The following is a 16,932-nucleotide window of genomic DNA, read 5'->3' as shown; positions in this document are numbered from 1 at the left end:
AAACAAAGAAAATGGAAAGGGATTAGGGACAGAGAACCAGGAGTGCTTAACAATATAATTGTTATTCATTAAAAGTGACTAAGTTATAGATAAATGTCAATGACTAAATCAATGTCCAAAATGCAATTGACATGATTTCATTACAGGAAAAAATTGCTTTTTAAAATATATTCAAATTCAGTACTTTTATAGCCTGGATGCCAGCCAAACTTAGCCCCGCCCCCACAAAATGTGTAGGTCGGGCGGTACGGTCTGGCCTCACTCCATAGAGGAGTAATTATCTCCGAACAGAAATTGTTCAGACCAATGAAATCATCAGGGCGGGCTTTAGACGATGACGGACAGATGATCAACAGTAACGTAATCATGCACGTCATCAAAGGGGCTTGGATTATACGGAGAGCTTGTTTGTATATGCATTCACCTTCACAATTTCTCTCAAAAATGATGATCATGTTGGGTAAGTACTCTGTGTATCATTAAATTCTTTAATTTTTTTACAACACCGGCAAAGATTGTTTATTTCAGCGTGCGTGCAGACAGGGTTGCCAAGTTTTTACAACAAAACCCGCCAACAACTAGCCCTAAACAATAGTTTCTCGGGGGGTTGTCCGGGGAAAAAAAATGGTGTTTGGGGGGTAAACTGTGTGTTATTTTGGCAAGGTTGTCTGCTAAGATTTGCACTCATGGGTCTATATATCACATAATAGTCGCTTCAACCCGCGGACATAGAAAACAACCCGCGGGAAAAAAACGCGGACCTGGCAACACAGTGCAGTTGAGCTCTGTTGATGTCGCTTCGTTCGTTGCTCTGATTGGTTGTAGGTCTATCCAATTGAGGTCTTTCCTGGTTCGGTTGAAACATAATCACAGCCCAATGGAGCAGTTTCAGACTCATATTCTGACTATAATTGAGTATGACCACGTCAGGCTAGTACTTTTACCTTGTAATAATATGTTGTAATATTATACTTTTTACTGTATATTTGATTCAATAAACGCAGACTTGTTGAGCATAAGAGATTTCTGGACTTTTGGCAAGTATTTTAAATGAAGACATAATTGATATGTTTATGCTTTGTATGGAGCATTTTCGCTAAATGAGGTTATGGGGGGAGAGAGTGAGAGCAGAGATGTGGTTATAATATTTAAGAATAAATGAGAAAGCATAAAACGAGACTGGGTGATGAGCTGTTTGTAATAGATATGTGTCACTATTTCCCCTGTGAAGTCACTGGCTCTAAACCAGTATTAGCGCAGTGCAGAAACCTAATAGTGTGCTAATCTGGACCTATCTGCTGTCGTCTTAGATGGACTGGGGGGGAAAGTCCTCCAAATGCCATAAACAAGTACTGTAGATGTACTTGCTTCCCCATGTAGCTATATATAATCCACTCTCGAACAGCCACGAACAGTGAGCACTGCATTACATATCTGTTTTATTGATGAACTGGGACTGAATTTGCCTGATCTTATTCTGATCCCATTAAAAAAATGGATGGAATTATAGGCAATCTTTCCCATCATGCCTCTCTCAAGAGCAGAATGGCCATAACTGTGCATTTGAGTATGAAACCTTGTTAATATCACTGAAGCCTGTCTACACCCCTCAGGCGCTGATGATCAGGGGTTGTTCAGACTCCGAGCCTGCAGAGGTTACAGTGACAAAGTGAGGGGAAACAGGGGGAAGAGGTTGACAGGGAATCAGAGGATTTATGTGGACGCCAGTTAAACTTTACGAGAGGAGCCGCATTTCAAGCGATCCAGCGGGCGTTCACATCAGTCCCGACCCGGTGGGGGCGAGCTATGAAAACTTTGTCTGAGGCGGAGGTAGAAATGATAAAAGAAGAAGAAAGATGTGTTTTAGTCCGTGGCAAGCAGCATCTGTTCAAACAATAGCAGTCTGACAGAAGGTTTATGGTGCAAAACTGTCTGTAAGGATCATGAATATTGTGATTGTGATCATAGGCAATGATTCTTACTCTGCATGCACGTGCCTGCTTGTCCAAGGGTCACAGAAGTATCCGTATTCCCATCTTTACTCATCTCGTGGGGTTTGTGCAGACATGTGTGGGCAGGACCCAGAGGAGTGTTTAGGGAGAGTATGGATCATGTTAGAGCAGAGGTCACTGAGAGACTGCCCATGTGTGCTGTGGACCTGATTCAGAAAAAGATCCTACACACTCAGAAAAAAAAGATACAAGTGTTCACTAGGATGGTATATTTAAAAAAGGTTCTAATATGTACCATTTAGGTAATAAAAAGGTACCGACATGTACCTTTGAGGTAGTATTTTGCACTCTTTAGGTACAAATGTGTACTTTTTTTCTGAGTGTAGAACCAAGGGCCTCAGGATTATCATGAAACACATTTACCTCCTGTAATGACCGATTCCTGAAACTGAATATTCGGTGTGAGGTGGGACTTGAGATTTTATTGGATGAAGTTAAAATGTAATAACACACAGCCATTCAATGTTTTTAAAAGAAGTCTCCTGTGTTCACCAAGCCTGATGAAAAACAGTATATTTTAAAATGTAATTTATACCTGTGATGGCAAAGCTGAATTTTCAGCATCATTACTCCAGTCTTCAATGTCACATGATCCTTCAGAAATCGCTAACCTCATAATATGCAGATTTTGGCTCAATAAACATTTCTTATTCAAAAATGTCTGTGCTGTTTAATATTTTGGTGGAAACCATGATAATTTTCCTTCATGATTCTTTGATGAATAGAACCACATTTATTGGAAATAGCAAGTCTTTACTGTCAATTTTGATATTTTTAATAAATACATCCTTGCTGAATAAAAAGTATTCATTTCTTTTCTTTTTTTTATCATACTGACCCCAAATATATAAAGTAATGTTCAATTTCTCATAAAGGCAGTGTTTTTCAGTTCATGTACTTTCAAATGTGACGAAGTCGACCACACAAGTAGAGTTCCTCTAGTTTTTTGTCTGTGTGTGTACATGACAAAAATATTTCAGTCTCATTTCAATCTTCTTTGTTCCACTAACAAAAGCACTGCTGGAAAGTCTCCTCATATTTCTGAAAGGGTGCCATGTTTGTGGTCAGTCACTTCAGAATCTTTCCTATGAAGAGGGAACACTCTCCAAACCTCTTTATCTGTTGACTGTTTGAAGGGTGTTTGTAGTATGTTATCTTATTTAACTCTGTTAGACCCATTGGTTGTATTTGTTTTTTTATTTTTTTGTGAAATAGACCTTGATAGGCCACTGATTGGTAAGACAGCCGGTGGGCGACCTCTCGCGTGACGTGAGGCCATTAAAGCAAAGGTGAAATGACTGTTCCATTCTCAAGGAGGAATGCAGTGAAGAAGATGAAGAGAAAGGAAAAGAAAGGTGGATCTTGGCGCTGGGATCACAGCTGTGTGGAATAGCACTCTGTCTTGTGCATTCCCAGCTGTTGGGAGCTCATAGCACGATCTATCCCCAATGTGCAGAATTCATTAGCGCTGGGATACTGTAGCACAACAGACTTAGCAAGACAGGCCATTCGTTCAGTCATTGATTTTTTTCATGAATCACTAACAATAGGGAGCGCCAGGGATCATTCACTGTTAATGGCAACTTGAATGATAAAAATCTAACTCGAATTCTATGTTAAGAGCATCTAATCCTGTCAACCATGATAAACTTGCCACTTGACTTTTTTTTTGATCTTGAATTTTTTGTTGTTGTGCCAAATCAACATATTAAAATTATCATGTGACACTGAAGACTTTAAAGACTTAAAACAGTTATTTTAAATGTGTAAAAATAGTTCACAATATTACTGTTTGGATCAAATACTGTAAATGCAGTCTTTGTGAGCTTACAGGAGGTCATGAACTACATTTTTTGTTTCCAAAGGTGCACTTATAATGTTAGTATGATTTTTACATAAAAATGTCACAATTTAGAAATAAAAGGCCATTTTTTACCCTAATTTTAGCCCTCTGATTTGAATGCATCTCTGCTGTGAGACTTAAAACGCCCACTGCTGTGATTGGCTTACATTTACATATAAACATTAGGGCTGTGCAATTTATCAAAATATCGCAAATGTACACATCGCAATATGCATATCGCAACAGCATGCAATATCTGAATGATTTTAATAGGCTACTCCAACATTGTGAAAAGTGTAAGTTTTAGGTTGACGCATATAGCAGAGAAAAAAGAGTTTAAAAGAGTTATTAAATGCAATAATTTGTGGCATAAAAGTTAACTAAAACACTGCTGGTCACTTTCAGAAGTTGTGGCGATGCTTTTTTTTCCAGAAAGAATGTGAAACACAAATGGTTTCATTCTCAGTTTTAAAAAAATATATATTTCTCACTAAAATATTTTTCACACTAATTGCAATATCGCATCGCATATCGAATATCGCATTATTTAACAAGATATTGCATATCGCATTTTTCTTCAATATCGCACAGCCTGATGCCAATGACTGATGTCTCTTGAGTGCATGAATGCAGTGATCTTGTTACTGCAACTTGATTTCTACACATTCACGAATGCTTTCATCATAACTAACGGTGCAAATATGATGTAAATAAGATTCATTGTGCAGTGTAGACAGCGCCATTGATTATAACGGGAGATTTGGCGAGAGTCCAGAACTCCATCACCGATAAACATGCACTGTGTGATTGACAACTCCAGCAATTATAAACTGAGCATTCTTTGATACCTTTCTGTAATGCATTCACAATTTCAATAACGTATTATTTGTATGCTTCTAAGAGAAACAATGTGAAGTTGACCGTATAGTCACTCGCTCAATTTCTTGACGCATAAACAAGAATAAAAGATTTTGAGACAAAGAACATCTGACTGCATGAAGCATTACATTTGAAAATGTGTTCTACTTCTACCAAACACATTATAGCAATTGTACCAGAACTAATCTTATGAATGTTAATGTACACTCGCAGACACATCTTTTGCTATTGAGTCAAAATAAATTTTGTGTATAACATTATGCATTTATTTTCTACTTGAAAGAAAGCTGAAAATGCCAAAGGACAGGATGTGTTTGGGGCACAACTCCTGTGTGTAATGCATGGATAATTACCTCTGCGAGGAAGGGCACACCCTCAGCACAGACACAGAGCTGGTCTTGCTGACCACTGCTTCCTCACTGTGTGTGTGCCACGCTTTAGGGAAAGATGGCACTTTGATGTAGGTCACTACCTCACATTTGATGAAAGTAAACATTCACGGTATCCATGGCTTGGCTTTTCCACTTCAGTAAATTCCAGAGCAAGCCTCCTTTTCAGGCCAATACATAATTGTCTAAGTGGTCCTGGACAGCAGGGGGCAATTTAGTCATTAGAAAGGCCAATTAAGTAATTAGGCTAGCGGTTTGACTGCCGCGTGTATGCTCACAGGCCCCGCAGATTGCCTGATTTGGCTCCGGTGCCACTTCTACGCACATTTGCTCTTGATATCATTGAAAGCTTAAGTCCCCTAGTGGACATCCTCCAAATGGAAATTGCATTTCGTTAAGAGCATGATGGGTAATTGAGAAAATGAAGTCGTGGATATACAAACCGAGGTCATTCCTGAGTCAGAAGCATTTATGAAATAGAGAGTGCCAGACTCTTGGGTAATATTTAAAGACATGCTTAACACATCAATCCAATCAGCCACACGAAAACACCAAGCTCCAATACCATCTTGAAACAATGAAGAAAGAATTTGATGATAACATCTTTGCTTCCACTAGACTGAACCTCATGTGTTCAGATTCTCATATTCTGAGATTTGTTATTCTCATTTTATTCTAATGGTACTGTGTCACAGAGGTGTGCAAAAAGCCTCCACGAAGAGGACGAGAGAGAAAAAAAGAGAAGACGGAGAGAGGCAAGGAGAATATTTTGGGCTAGGAGGTTATCCAGCAGGAGCAGAGAGGTGGCTGCTTTTTCCATCACGCCATTGCTCATGCCAGCAGATCATAGCGCCCAGTTCTTACACATGAGACCTGGAATGTAAATATTTAAATGCGGAAAAAGTCAGATTCTCCTTAATTCTATCATTTAAATGTGCATTATTTATCTGAAGTCCATCAGATGGTTACAGCATGGAATACTGAGTAAATATTTGTAGCAGAATGCTGATTATAAACTCTTTTGAATACAAGCCAGCTGACCATTTGCTAAATATATGATGGAAATTTTACACACTTTTTTCCATCAGATTCATTCCTAATAACATTTCTAATTAAACAACAAGCATGAAAGCAAGAGTGGAATTGTGCACTGAATGGCTGTGATTCGGGTGTTTGCTTGTGATGTTATTCCTTTTTAAGTTGCTAGTTAAAAAGAAGTCCATTCAAGGCTTTTTTTTAATAGATTACAAATGCTGGGGGGAAAAAACATTCATACATAGTGAAATATTTTTTCTTAACCCGTGCCTTGCTAATAAATGTAATTTTAGAGCTAATGGAGGCTTGAGCCATTAATAACAGACTAATGAAATTATTAATGCTGTTATTAGAGAGAGAGAGAGAGAGAGAGAGAGAGAGAGAGAGAGAGAGAGAGAGAGAGAGAGAGAGAGAGAGAGATAGAAAGATTAAGCATGTGTGAATTACCTTATTCTGTGCGTCTCTTAACAGTGTTTGGCAGCAGAGTCTCTACTAACAGCAAAACTAAGTAGATCTGCTTCGCGTGCACCCTTCACATATCAAGCCAAGTGAGCGAACAGCACAGATCAAGAAAGGAATATTATTTCACCGGCCTGCCGAGGGGTTTACGTTTTGGTAGCCCGTCTTGAAAACACATAGCCACATGACGTTGGGCTTTGCAAGTCCTGGCCCATACATGTCCGAGTCTGACCCCGAATCGCAAAGAACCAACAAATAAGTGATTCTCCAGCCTGTGACAGCGTGCTAAGGTATGTTCTTTTAGACAATCTGTAATAATGCAATACTATAATATACATGTTTTACTCACATAAGTTTTATGGACCATTGCTGTTGGATCCAATATAGAAGACACAACATTGTGTTTTAATCTCAATATGTCTGCAAATTGACCTGAGACTTGTTTACAAACAATTCCGCAGTGAAATGAAGTGAACATGTCTTCCCCATGAGAGCTAAACTTCATTAAAATAAAGTTCAACCACACATCCTAATATTAGGATCCAAAGGAATCCTAATTTCCTAATTGCTTGCTATCTTCTTTGGTATGTTTATTGCTGCTGGCTAGCGCTATCCGAAAGGCTCCATGAGTCAGTGGGCAGGGCTACTGTACTGAATGAGTCGTGCTTATTATTCTGTAGAGTCGGTGTTTCGCCACATGATGACGTCAAGATGGCACACGATCGTATTTTGGGCCTGGTGTCTATAAAAGTTTTTCTTTGACTAACAAGGAAGTTTTCGGCTCTGAAATTTACAGGATATTGTTATATTACCATAACCATTAATATATCAAAAGCTCAAGGGAAAGTTGATTTCTCAATCCATCACTCCTTTAATACATTATTTAGAAGTATGTTAAGTAATATGTTTACTAATGTTGACAAATGTAACCTTATTGTAAAGTGTCATCAACATTACTCATTATTAATAATCAATCAATTGTGCTACTTTAAGGTGCCCTAGAATGATTTGAAACAATATGTTAAATAGTTCTCTAATATCTAAATAGAGGGTATATGGCTTATTTAAGGTCAAAAATTGTCCAGATACAGTTTAACATGTCCATTTACAACCCTAGAAATTGTCCCTAGGATGTAATGCTCTGTTTTTCCTTATTTGGAAGAGTCATGAATATTAATGAAGAGTTCTGCTCTGATTGGCTGTTTCACTCCACTGCTGCTCAATGACAGCTAACACATCTACGTTAAACCATCCGTCATGGCAATGATTTTACAATGATAGCTTCTCAAATTTGAATCACGAACTGAACTGGGTAGCGTGTGAATATATACAGTAACGTTACAGTTTGACAGTAGAGTACTGATTTAAAAGTTTGTTGCAGTATCCAATTGTAAATAAACATCAACCATGACTGTTGACATTGTTTATCTGTGGGAAGGCTATGAAAAGTCCTCACATCCCCTGCACAGCCTGGAACATGACACTTGTGTCCATGATCTGCCATTTTCGCTATCGTCGCGTGATGCTTGTTTATCTGCTGAACTCCCGACGGCTGCGTAGTTCCGCCTGAAAATGAACATGTGCTGACATGCAAATGTTGGGGACGTACATATTAAGGATTATAGGACTCAACGATTGCGTCACAGTTGGCGTTATGTTGAAAATAGCCTGTTTTTCCGTGGTGTTTTTCACAAACAAGATAAACATATGAAGGAGGAGGCAATGATGTTTGAGACTCACTGTATGTGATGTCCATGTACTGAACTCTTGTAATTCAATTATGGCAAGGTTAATTCAATTTTTAATTCTAGGGCACCTTTAATATTTTTGTGGATTTTTTGTAACATTGCAAATGCCTATACTGTCACTTTTGATCAATTTCTATGCATAAAATAGTATTTATTTTAAGTTTTTGAATTTTTTTATAAAAGGTAACTTACATTTTATTCACAATATGGCTGGCCATGTTTATTTTTGTGCTGGCAAAAAATACTTTAGCTAATACAACTGGAATTCTCTGTAGCAAACAGAGATGCAGCAATACAAACAAATCAGTGGATATAACTAATTGCTTTATAATATGGCGAAAAGCTTGTGCCAACTTCACAGTGAGTGTACAAACATTTCTGCTGTATTTGACTTATATATTTCTGTTAATCCCATTTTAACAGACTATATCCCTCCAAGGTCGATCAACACTTTAGCACTTCTTCACGGCTGAAAACAGATGTGGCTTCTGCTAAAGTGTGAGATCCAACAACTTTATGCTGTTAGTCTAAGTTTGCAGTGGGGCTTTCACTCCTTGTGTAGAGCCTAAAATAGCCTTGCGACTTTCCCTCTCTGCAGGTCAGAATCACACAGAGTTTCTAGTATACACGGGGTTGTCTGCGTCGTCAGCAAGGCCATGACCTTTAACCTCGGCCCAGAAGAGGTTGTTTCTTGTACATTTTTTGCCATCACCCCGATTGTCAAATGCTATAAGTGACCTCAAAATGAATGCATAAATTCCTTTAGCAAAGGCATGAGACATTCAGTCCACTGATGCATTGTGGGAGCTTTTCTCACGAAACCAGAGATAAACAGCATGTCCTCTATTACCTCTAACCCTATAGACACCCTGTTCTGCTATTGGCAGTTGGTGTATTCTGCATGCTTTAAGCTTTAAGTAAGTGTGTGTTGCTTCCTGTCATCCCCAGCTGTCTGTGTTCATCCACGTTTGCAAAGCTAGAGATGAACCATGCGCTCCATGCGGCCTTTGAAACTCACCACTCCTGCTTCGAGGAGAAAGCCAAACCCTCCCCAATGCTCTTCAACTTCCCCCTGCACTCCATCCGAGAGCCAGACATGGATCTGTGCCAGGCCAGGCAAACCACTCTATTCTCCAGGCATCACACCCCATTATCCCCCAAGGAACCACATCAGCAATGAGATGGGACCTGTTTTTCTGTAGCACCTTCTGAGCTCAAAGTACTTCCTGAGCTCTTGGCGACGATTCCCAGCGAACCGTGAGGGAAAAGGTCAGGCTAACTGCTTTAACCTAAGGTGAAGGCCAAGGCGGGGGATGCCAGTGACAACTGATGACTCACACCACAAAGCCCAGAGAAAGAGAGCACTGCAAGATTGAGGATATCGTAGGCAGTTACTTTTATTGGGAGCGATTAATACGCCGGCTAGCGGCATTTGGAAGCATTCCCAACTCTGATCTCCCACAATCCCGAGGCTCATGTTTCAGATTAAGCCTCGCAGCGACACCACAGCCTACACATCATCCGACCCCTTCCTTCTTGCCTCCACGCATGATCTTGCCGTCTGACCTCACTCCAACTTGAGCGTTCCAGGCGAGCACAGCGCTCAAATTATCCCTCAGATTCTAATACAGCATAATCATTTGCCTGTCATTTTCATTTCATGCTCTTTACATCTTCTGGGACTATTTTGGGCGGAAAGCTGTAGGAAATTCAGACGTTCAAAAGCTTGCTGATTAGCCCTGTGATTAAAATGGATCGCTGGCTGAGCCTTGGCCAGAATCTAAAGCAGAGACTTCTACAATCATTAAGAGCACTTTGTAACAGTTCACATTGCAGTGCCTAAGTCCATCTGTTCTGCCCATTCTGATGGCATTTAGTGTATGAACGCAATTCGGTGAAAAATAAACTCATACTCAAAGAAATATTTGATGCAATAAATATCCAAACCCAAAACCCATTGTGTCTAAAAGCATTATTTATCGGCTACATTAAATAAAATATTTAGGCTCGCTCAGCCTGGGAAGGAAAGTGGTATTTTGACCTCTCCCAGATTAAAGACGAGAGAGAGCTGTCACCCTGTGCTGGGTCCACATTTCCCACGATTCCTTACAGGGGGTGCGCTGGATGGCGGGCCCTGAAGGCATGTTCTTTTTTGACAGCATAGTTAGGAGGTGCTGATGAAAGTGGAGAGGCTATGTTGCCCCTGTACCCTCTCAAATTAGCACAGGAGCCCTGTTGCCTGTCACACGGGGGCCCCGGCTCACAGATTCAGTTGCAGTGCGAGCGTTTATGACTGTGTTGCTGCCACTGATGCAGGATTTGTGGTGTTGAGGTTGTGGATGTATATTTTTTTGTATGTACATGTATGTACATGTGTCACACAAGGAACAAAAACTCAGCCTTTTTTGCGGTGTTGAGTTTGTGGATGTGTGTGGGTCCTGATAAACCCTATGTTATAATTCTTGTCCTTGTGTGAACATTTTTTGGTCCCCATGGGGAAAACAGCTTATAAATCCTAATTTCAGTTTTTTTTATTCACTTTGGTACTATTTTCACAAGCAAGGTGTACATTTTCAAAACTCATACAGTACTAATATCACAACAGATCAAGTTCATTTCCAAAGTTCAAAATCAAGTTCTAAAGTTCTTTTTTTTCAAACATTTCAGCATATTTTCAAATGTGTTAGTACAATACACAAAACCACAAAGTATCCTTTTCACTTCACAAAATAAGAGTTTCATCTACATAAATGTTTAATTCACTGTAACCATTATTTTTTACATTAAAAGCTATTTATTTTAGATTATAACCACTATGTTTAAAGTGTGTGTGTGTGTGTGTGTGTGTGTGTGTGTGTGTGTGTGTGTGTGTGTGTGTGTGTGTGTGTGTGTGTGTGTGTGTGTGTGTGTGTGTGTGTGTGTGTGTGTGTGTGTGTGTGTGTGTGTGTGTGTGAGACCTGGTAATCCCTACGTTATGGGGACAAAATGTCCCCACAAAGATGGCAATATCCGAAATCCTTGTCCTTTTGGGGACATTTTTAGGTCCCCATGAGGAAAACAGCTTATAAATCACACAGAAGGAGTTTTTTTTGAGAAAGTAAAAATGCAGAATGTTTCCTGTGATGGGTAGGTTTAGGGGCAGGGGCAGTGTAAGGGGATAGGATGTACAGTTTGTACAGTATGAAATCCATTACGCCTATGGAAAGTCCCCATAAAACATGGAAACACGACTGTGTGTGTGTGTGTGTGTGTGTGTGTGTGTGTGTGTGTGTGTGTGTGTGTGTGTGTGTGTGTGTGTGTGTGTGTGTGTGTGTGTGAGTGAGACACACAAACCAAAACTTTCTCTGCCTGTTTAATATAACAAGCTATACATATCTCTGACCCGCTCTTTTTTTCAGTGCAGAAATAAAAGCTGGATACCCTCCACATGCATATCATCAAGCAATTAGGTAAGTTTGTCCATCTCTCAGTCTAATGTTACATTCGACAGGCAGCAATAGGATAATCAAGACGTGTCAGATGACAGCGCGACCCCACAGGCAGACAGTCATTCTCTTTCCTCCCTCTATACCTCATAAATTTTATTCAGCATTGATTTCCACACAAATCTATCAACCTGACAGCTGCTCTCCCTCCCCCTCTGATTTAACTTAAGTGGCTTCAGAGTTTTTTTTGTCAGACTTTTATCTCATTTCCTCCCTGCTCTGGACTGTCGGTGGATATTCATAATCACTTAATCCATTACAACACCTTATTTTAACCACCGGATCTCCCTTGCGCACTAGCCAAAAAACACACACACACAGGCCTCTCTGTCTAGATGCCGGCTCACTGACCTGTGAGAAGTTCAGTCCATTCAGGGGATGACACTGTTCCTCCACCTTCTCCACGGCACCTGTCTGCTTCCCGAGACGTTCTGCCTCCTGCGCCAAGAACAAATCGAGCACCGGAGTTCCCCTCGACCGCACATCTGCTTCCGTCAGAGAGTTCACCATCAGCATCACCCACACAGGCCTCTTGCGTTCCCAGTTCCCCGCAATAGCATTGAAGAGGTAGTCAGCATAAAGTCCCCGGCCGCGCTGATCTGCTGTCATCCACAAGGGCATCATGTGTTTGACGTAGTCCAGGTGACGCTTGAGGCGGCGGTAGAGGTCGCGCGGCAGTAACGTCTGGAGGTTTTCTCCGTTGGGCAGCAGCTGGCAGCTGGTGAGTTTTGAGATGGTTAGAGGATCCGTGAGATCCAGTTCAAAGAATACATTGGTGCTGATCTGGAACGCCCGTTTCGAGCTCTCAGGGATGTAGTCCCAGACTCGAGTGTAGGGGACGTGGATTGTCCCAAACAAATAGGATGGAGGCAAAGGAGGAGGACGTTTCACAGTCCACAGGAAGGAGTTCATGTCTTTTTGCTTGATAAAGAGAAAAAGAAGAGGACGTTTTAGAGTAAAACTCAAATAGCTTTATATTTAAAAAAAAAATAGCCTATACATGTTGATACAACATTTATTGGACACTGATATAATAATCTTAACTAGATTCTGGATTGTCTAACTGGAGTCAGACATAACATGCATTTACTTTTTCCTTATTCACAGTCAAACTGAGGGAAAAAAGCACCGTGTAGTAGCTGTATCACAGAGGAGTCAGTTCATGCCAGTGCACTGATAGAGCTGGCGTATTAAATCTGTGGTGGAAATGTTTAACTGGGGTTCTTAGTTTACAGTGTGCCTCTCCTCGTAAAAAGGGCCTTTACACTCCGCAGAGCTGCAAACCTCTGCTGTTCTGCACCCTCTGAAACTCTTAAGTATTTACTAGTCGCTGAGGCTGTCAATAGCTGCGCCCTTGTAAAATCTAACCTTCAATGAACAACTCACTCTTAAACAGTCAACCTTTAAATGTAATGAATTGTTCATCCACCTCAGATCAGGAAAGAGTTTATTAACTACTGGTCAGAGCTGACGGTAATAAGAGCAGAAGTGACGTTTGACTATATTTTTGAAGGGTTCTTCCCCCGTATATGCTTGCACATAACACTTTTTTTTCCGGATCTACATTAAGATTAAGAAAATGCTATTATTTTATTATTGAATAAGTTATTTTTATATTTTTTATGAGGGTGTTACATGACTTGCATTTGCTGACATGTGATTTATGAAAATTGATCTCCGTTTCAAATGGAGTAAATGTAAGTAACTCTATGCTGGGGGGAAAAACAGGATACATGTATATAATGAAAGTTTTTGGAAAATAATGATGGTATAGCCTTCATAAAGTATTTTGGTACCGTTTACATGTGCCATTTTAGGTTAGTGAAATGGTATGAATGTGTTTCAGCATGAAACCAACATGAATACGAATGCAATTCTAAGAACTTGGCATGTTTTTATACTAGCTTTTTAAATGATTTCTTTGGTTACACTTTATTTTAAGGTGTCACCGTTACAGTGTAATTATATATTTAAGTACTGTGTAATAATAATTAACTACATGTAGGGTAGGATTCGGGTTTCTGTTCAGATTTAGTTGCATATGATTATGTATAATATACTGTTATAGTAAGTACATGCAACATATGTAGCCTAACAAGGACACTGTAAAATAAAGTGTTAACATTTCTTATTTTTATCGGACATCCTTATTGTTGTTAATGTGCCTCGGCTGTTTGCATTTATTTATATTCCTTTTTTCTCTGTCTCGACGCCTGAAATACGTAAATGGCCACGTGTACGCGACGGCTTTTGTCTTCAACACCTGTGAAAAAGACTCGAACACTGACCAGCTTTACTGGAGAGAAGCTTATGTACTAAAGTAATATTCTGTATTAGCAGGTCGCATTCACAGACCCTCTGCTCTGTTTTATAGAGTATTTTTTTAACCCAAAACAGGCCTCGCAGTACTCGCGCATTATGAATTACATAAAGAATGCACAGGTCATATCCTGGACAATGGGTCCATTAATGATTATATAAATCTCTAGGAAAAGATCAACATTAATTTTCAAAACAAATAGAAAGGTAAATTGCCATAACTTGTCCGTGCACAATGCATTTATTTTCCGATTATATTTAATAACATCGCCTGTTGCATTTTAAGACTTGGGTTAGTCGACATGTTTAAAGGATCTTTAATGCATCTTTCCTTATGATTTTCACCTCGACCGCCGATGAATTCTCTAGCTCCTCAACACACTGTATGGCTCAGGTGAAAAAGAGACATTAATTGCGTTAAACAGACTCGCGCACTTGCCAACTCATAATGAAGTAAATCTGCTCGATAACTACTTTAACAGTTCTCGTCTCACTGAAACTTGATCAGTTTATGGGGGTCAGTGATTTTTTTCCCATATAAATGCATTTGAAGTCTGTTCACCCGTGGGCTTCCCCCTTTTTCCTTTGACACATAAACTGGCATTGCACTGGCAAGAGTTTAACAGTATTTCACTTGGCACAAAAATTCATTTTTCAGGCCCAGATTTCTACGAGTATGACAAGAAGTGACAGGCGGTTGGCTGGAAGCCACTTAAATAATTGTTTCAAAACAATATATTGCGCTATGGCTCAATTATTGACTGGAATGCAATAAACAATAGCTAATATAAAAATAATGGCTTCTACTGCGATTATAATGCCACTAGAGATTTATATGATAGCTATCTTAATTTTGTAATATTAACCTATATAGGCTATATTTGGTGTTGTTAATAATAATCCGAATAGGAGCAATATCGTGTATAATAATAAAATAAACATTTTTAACTCTGAACTTTTTAATACTTTTAATAAAACTTTTTAATAAACTATTAACAATTTTGCAAAATGGATATTTATTTGAGTGAGACTGAATTTTAGGTTAAGGAAAAAGGTCGTATAGGCTACGGATAAAATGCATGTATCTATTTTTAATTCATTACATTTTCTTACCTAATTCCTTATCTAATTATAATCAAAACTAAATGCAAACTGAACTTTTATTAAATTTGCATGCCTATCCATTCTAATAATTTTGAATGAATGTCTTGAAAATCTGAAAAATATTTGTAACAATAGCTGTTGATAATAAAAGCACCTTTTTAAAGTAGCCCTCAGAAGATCAAACATAGGATCAGTATGTTTATAATATGCGAGGTCTTGTTAATGTGTCATTCACGAGGATCTCCAAAGGCGCGTGCAATGAGCGCGAAGCAACTGCTGTAAGTGCGTATGAGACAAACTCACCGAAACGGGCTTGTCACATTGCCGCGTGCTCTCGTGCGTGTCCCGGTGTGAGTCCACTTGAAAGAAAGCGCATAAAGTTACCAACCATCGTAGTCCCGAGTGACAGTTCATTTCGAGATGAGAGGGCACAGCACAGGACACCTCGCACTTCCCTCCGCTCCGTTACCTCTGTTGTTTACTAGTTTTTCCTGGTTTCTCAGCACAAATGAAGTGTTTTCCGCCGGTTATGATAATGAGCTCATATTTGCCGTCTCGAAAGGGAAGCATTCTGCCCCTCCGCCATTCTACTGCCCCAGACTATCAAACGGATTTGTGTTCTCTCTCTCTCTCTCTCTCTCTCTCTCTCTCTCTCTCTCTCTCTCTCTCTCTCTCTCTCTCTCTCTCTCTCTCTCTCTCTCTCTCTCCGGCTTCCCAGCTGTGGAGAGCACAAACTCTGCGCTGCGCCCCTCAAGTTTCCAGTGTAACTGCGCGAGAACGTGAAACGCCTTGAATGTTTCCCCCTCTGCTTGTTTTACAAGAGGAGGGGAGAGCAGGTTCTTTTGGAGGACGAGAGTGTGGAGCATTTCGACGGTCATTGAACAGAGCAGTGATGTTTAGCCTGTAGCTATATTGTAAATAGGCCTACTACATTTTTCATTAGATAGATGAAGACTTTAGACTATAAATCCCCTGTTAAATGTGTACAGGGGTACACAGGGGCACAGCTCACTCACTTGACGACGTACGGAAGACGTTTTGTGGTGTAGTAGCCCATGTTTAAAATTTCATATGCTATACAGCTACATCATCTACTACTGTAGTATAATGTTAATATTCCAGACTTATTCTACTTGAATTACTAAATATAGCTTACTAAAAACACTAATGTTACAGACAGTAGGGAAATTTATCAGGCCACTAATGAGGCTTCAAATAAATGTATAGGCAGTTAGCACAGTGTTGCACAAAACCCCACTCAGGATAAACAACAAAAAGTCTTGCACTCTAATGTGTGTAATTGATTTCAAAAAGTAAATGTAAGTATTTAGAGCAACAGAATGTGATGTACTTAATGCAGGGACTTCTGTATTTCATTTGTAAATTATAACCTGCATTTTTACTAAAATAAATTGTAACATTACTCTAAATATGCATGTATTATCCTGTTAAATATAATATAGATTTGCACTGTAAAATAGGCTATAATAATTCATACTTAACACACTTTAAAAATATTTTACAGTGAAATTGCCTTTATCCACTAATCTATCAGTTCATGATCTGGCAGTCGTTTTTAAAGGGATAGTTCAACCAAAACCCTTGTGTCATTCCAAACCCATAAGATTTTCTTTTATCTTTGGAAAACAATTGGAAATA

The 16,932-nt window shown here is 39.4% G+C and overlaps 1 protein-coding gene across 1 annotated transcript in view; it reads right to left on the bottom strand.

Moving 5' to 3' along the window:
• trabd2b (TraB domain containing 2B) overlaps window positions 1-16,048 on the bottom strand; it is a 62,468-nt gene extending 46,420 nt beyond the window's left edge. Inside the window, exons 1-2 of the mRNA XM_067412710.1 lie at window positions 15,577-16,048; window positions 12,202-12,771 (exon numbers count right to left, since the gene is read on the bottom strand). Coding sequence (XP_067268811.1) covers window positions 12,202-12,771; window positions 15,577-15,687 — 681 coding nt within the window. The 5' untranslated portion in view covers window positions 15,688-16,048. The remainder of the gene's footprint in view (window positions 1-12,201; window positions 12,772-15,576) is intronic.
• Window positions 16,049-16,932: the final 884 nt, after the last annotated feature.

The sequence above is a fragment of the Pseudorasbora parva genome, chromosome 13 (assembly GCF_024679245.1).
Source record: "Pseudorasbora parva isolate DD20220531a chromosome 13, ASM2467924v1, whole genome shotgun sequence".
In the NCBI taxonomy this organism is placed as follows: domain Eukaryota; kingdom Metazoa; phylum Chordata; class Actinopteri; order Cypriniformes; family Gobionidae; genus Pseudorasbora; species Pseudorasbora parva.
The sequence above is the reverse complement of the archived record's forward strand: the minus strand, read 5'-3'. Positions and strand labels throughout refer to the sequence as shown.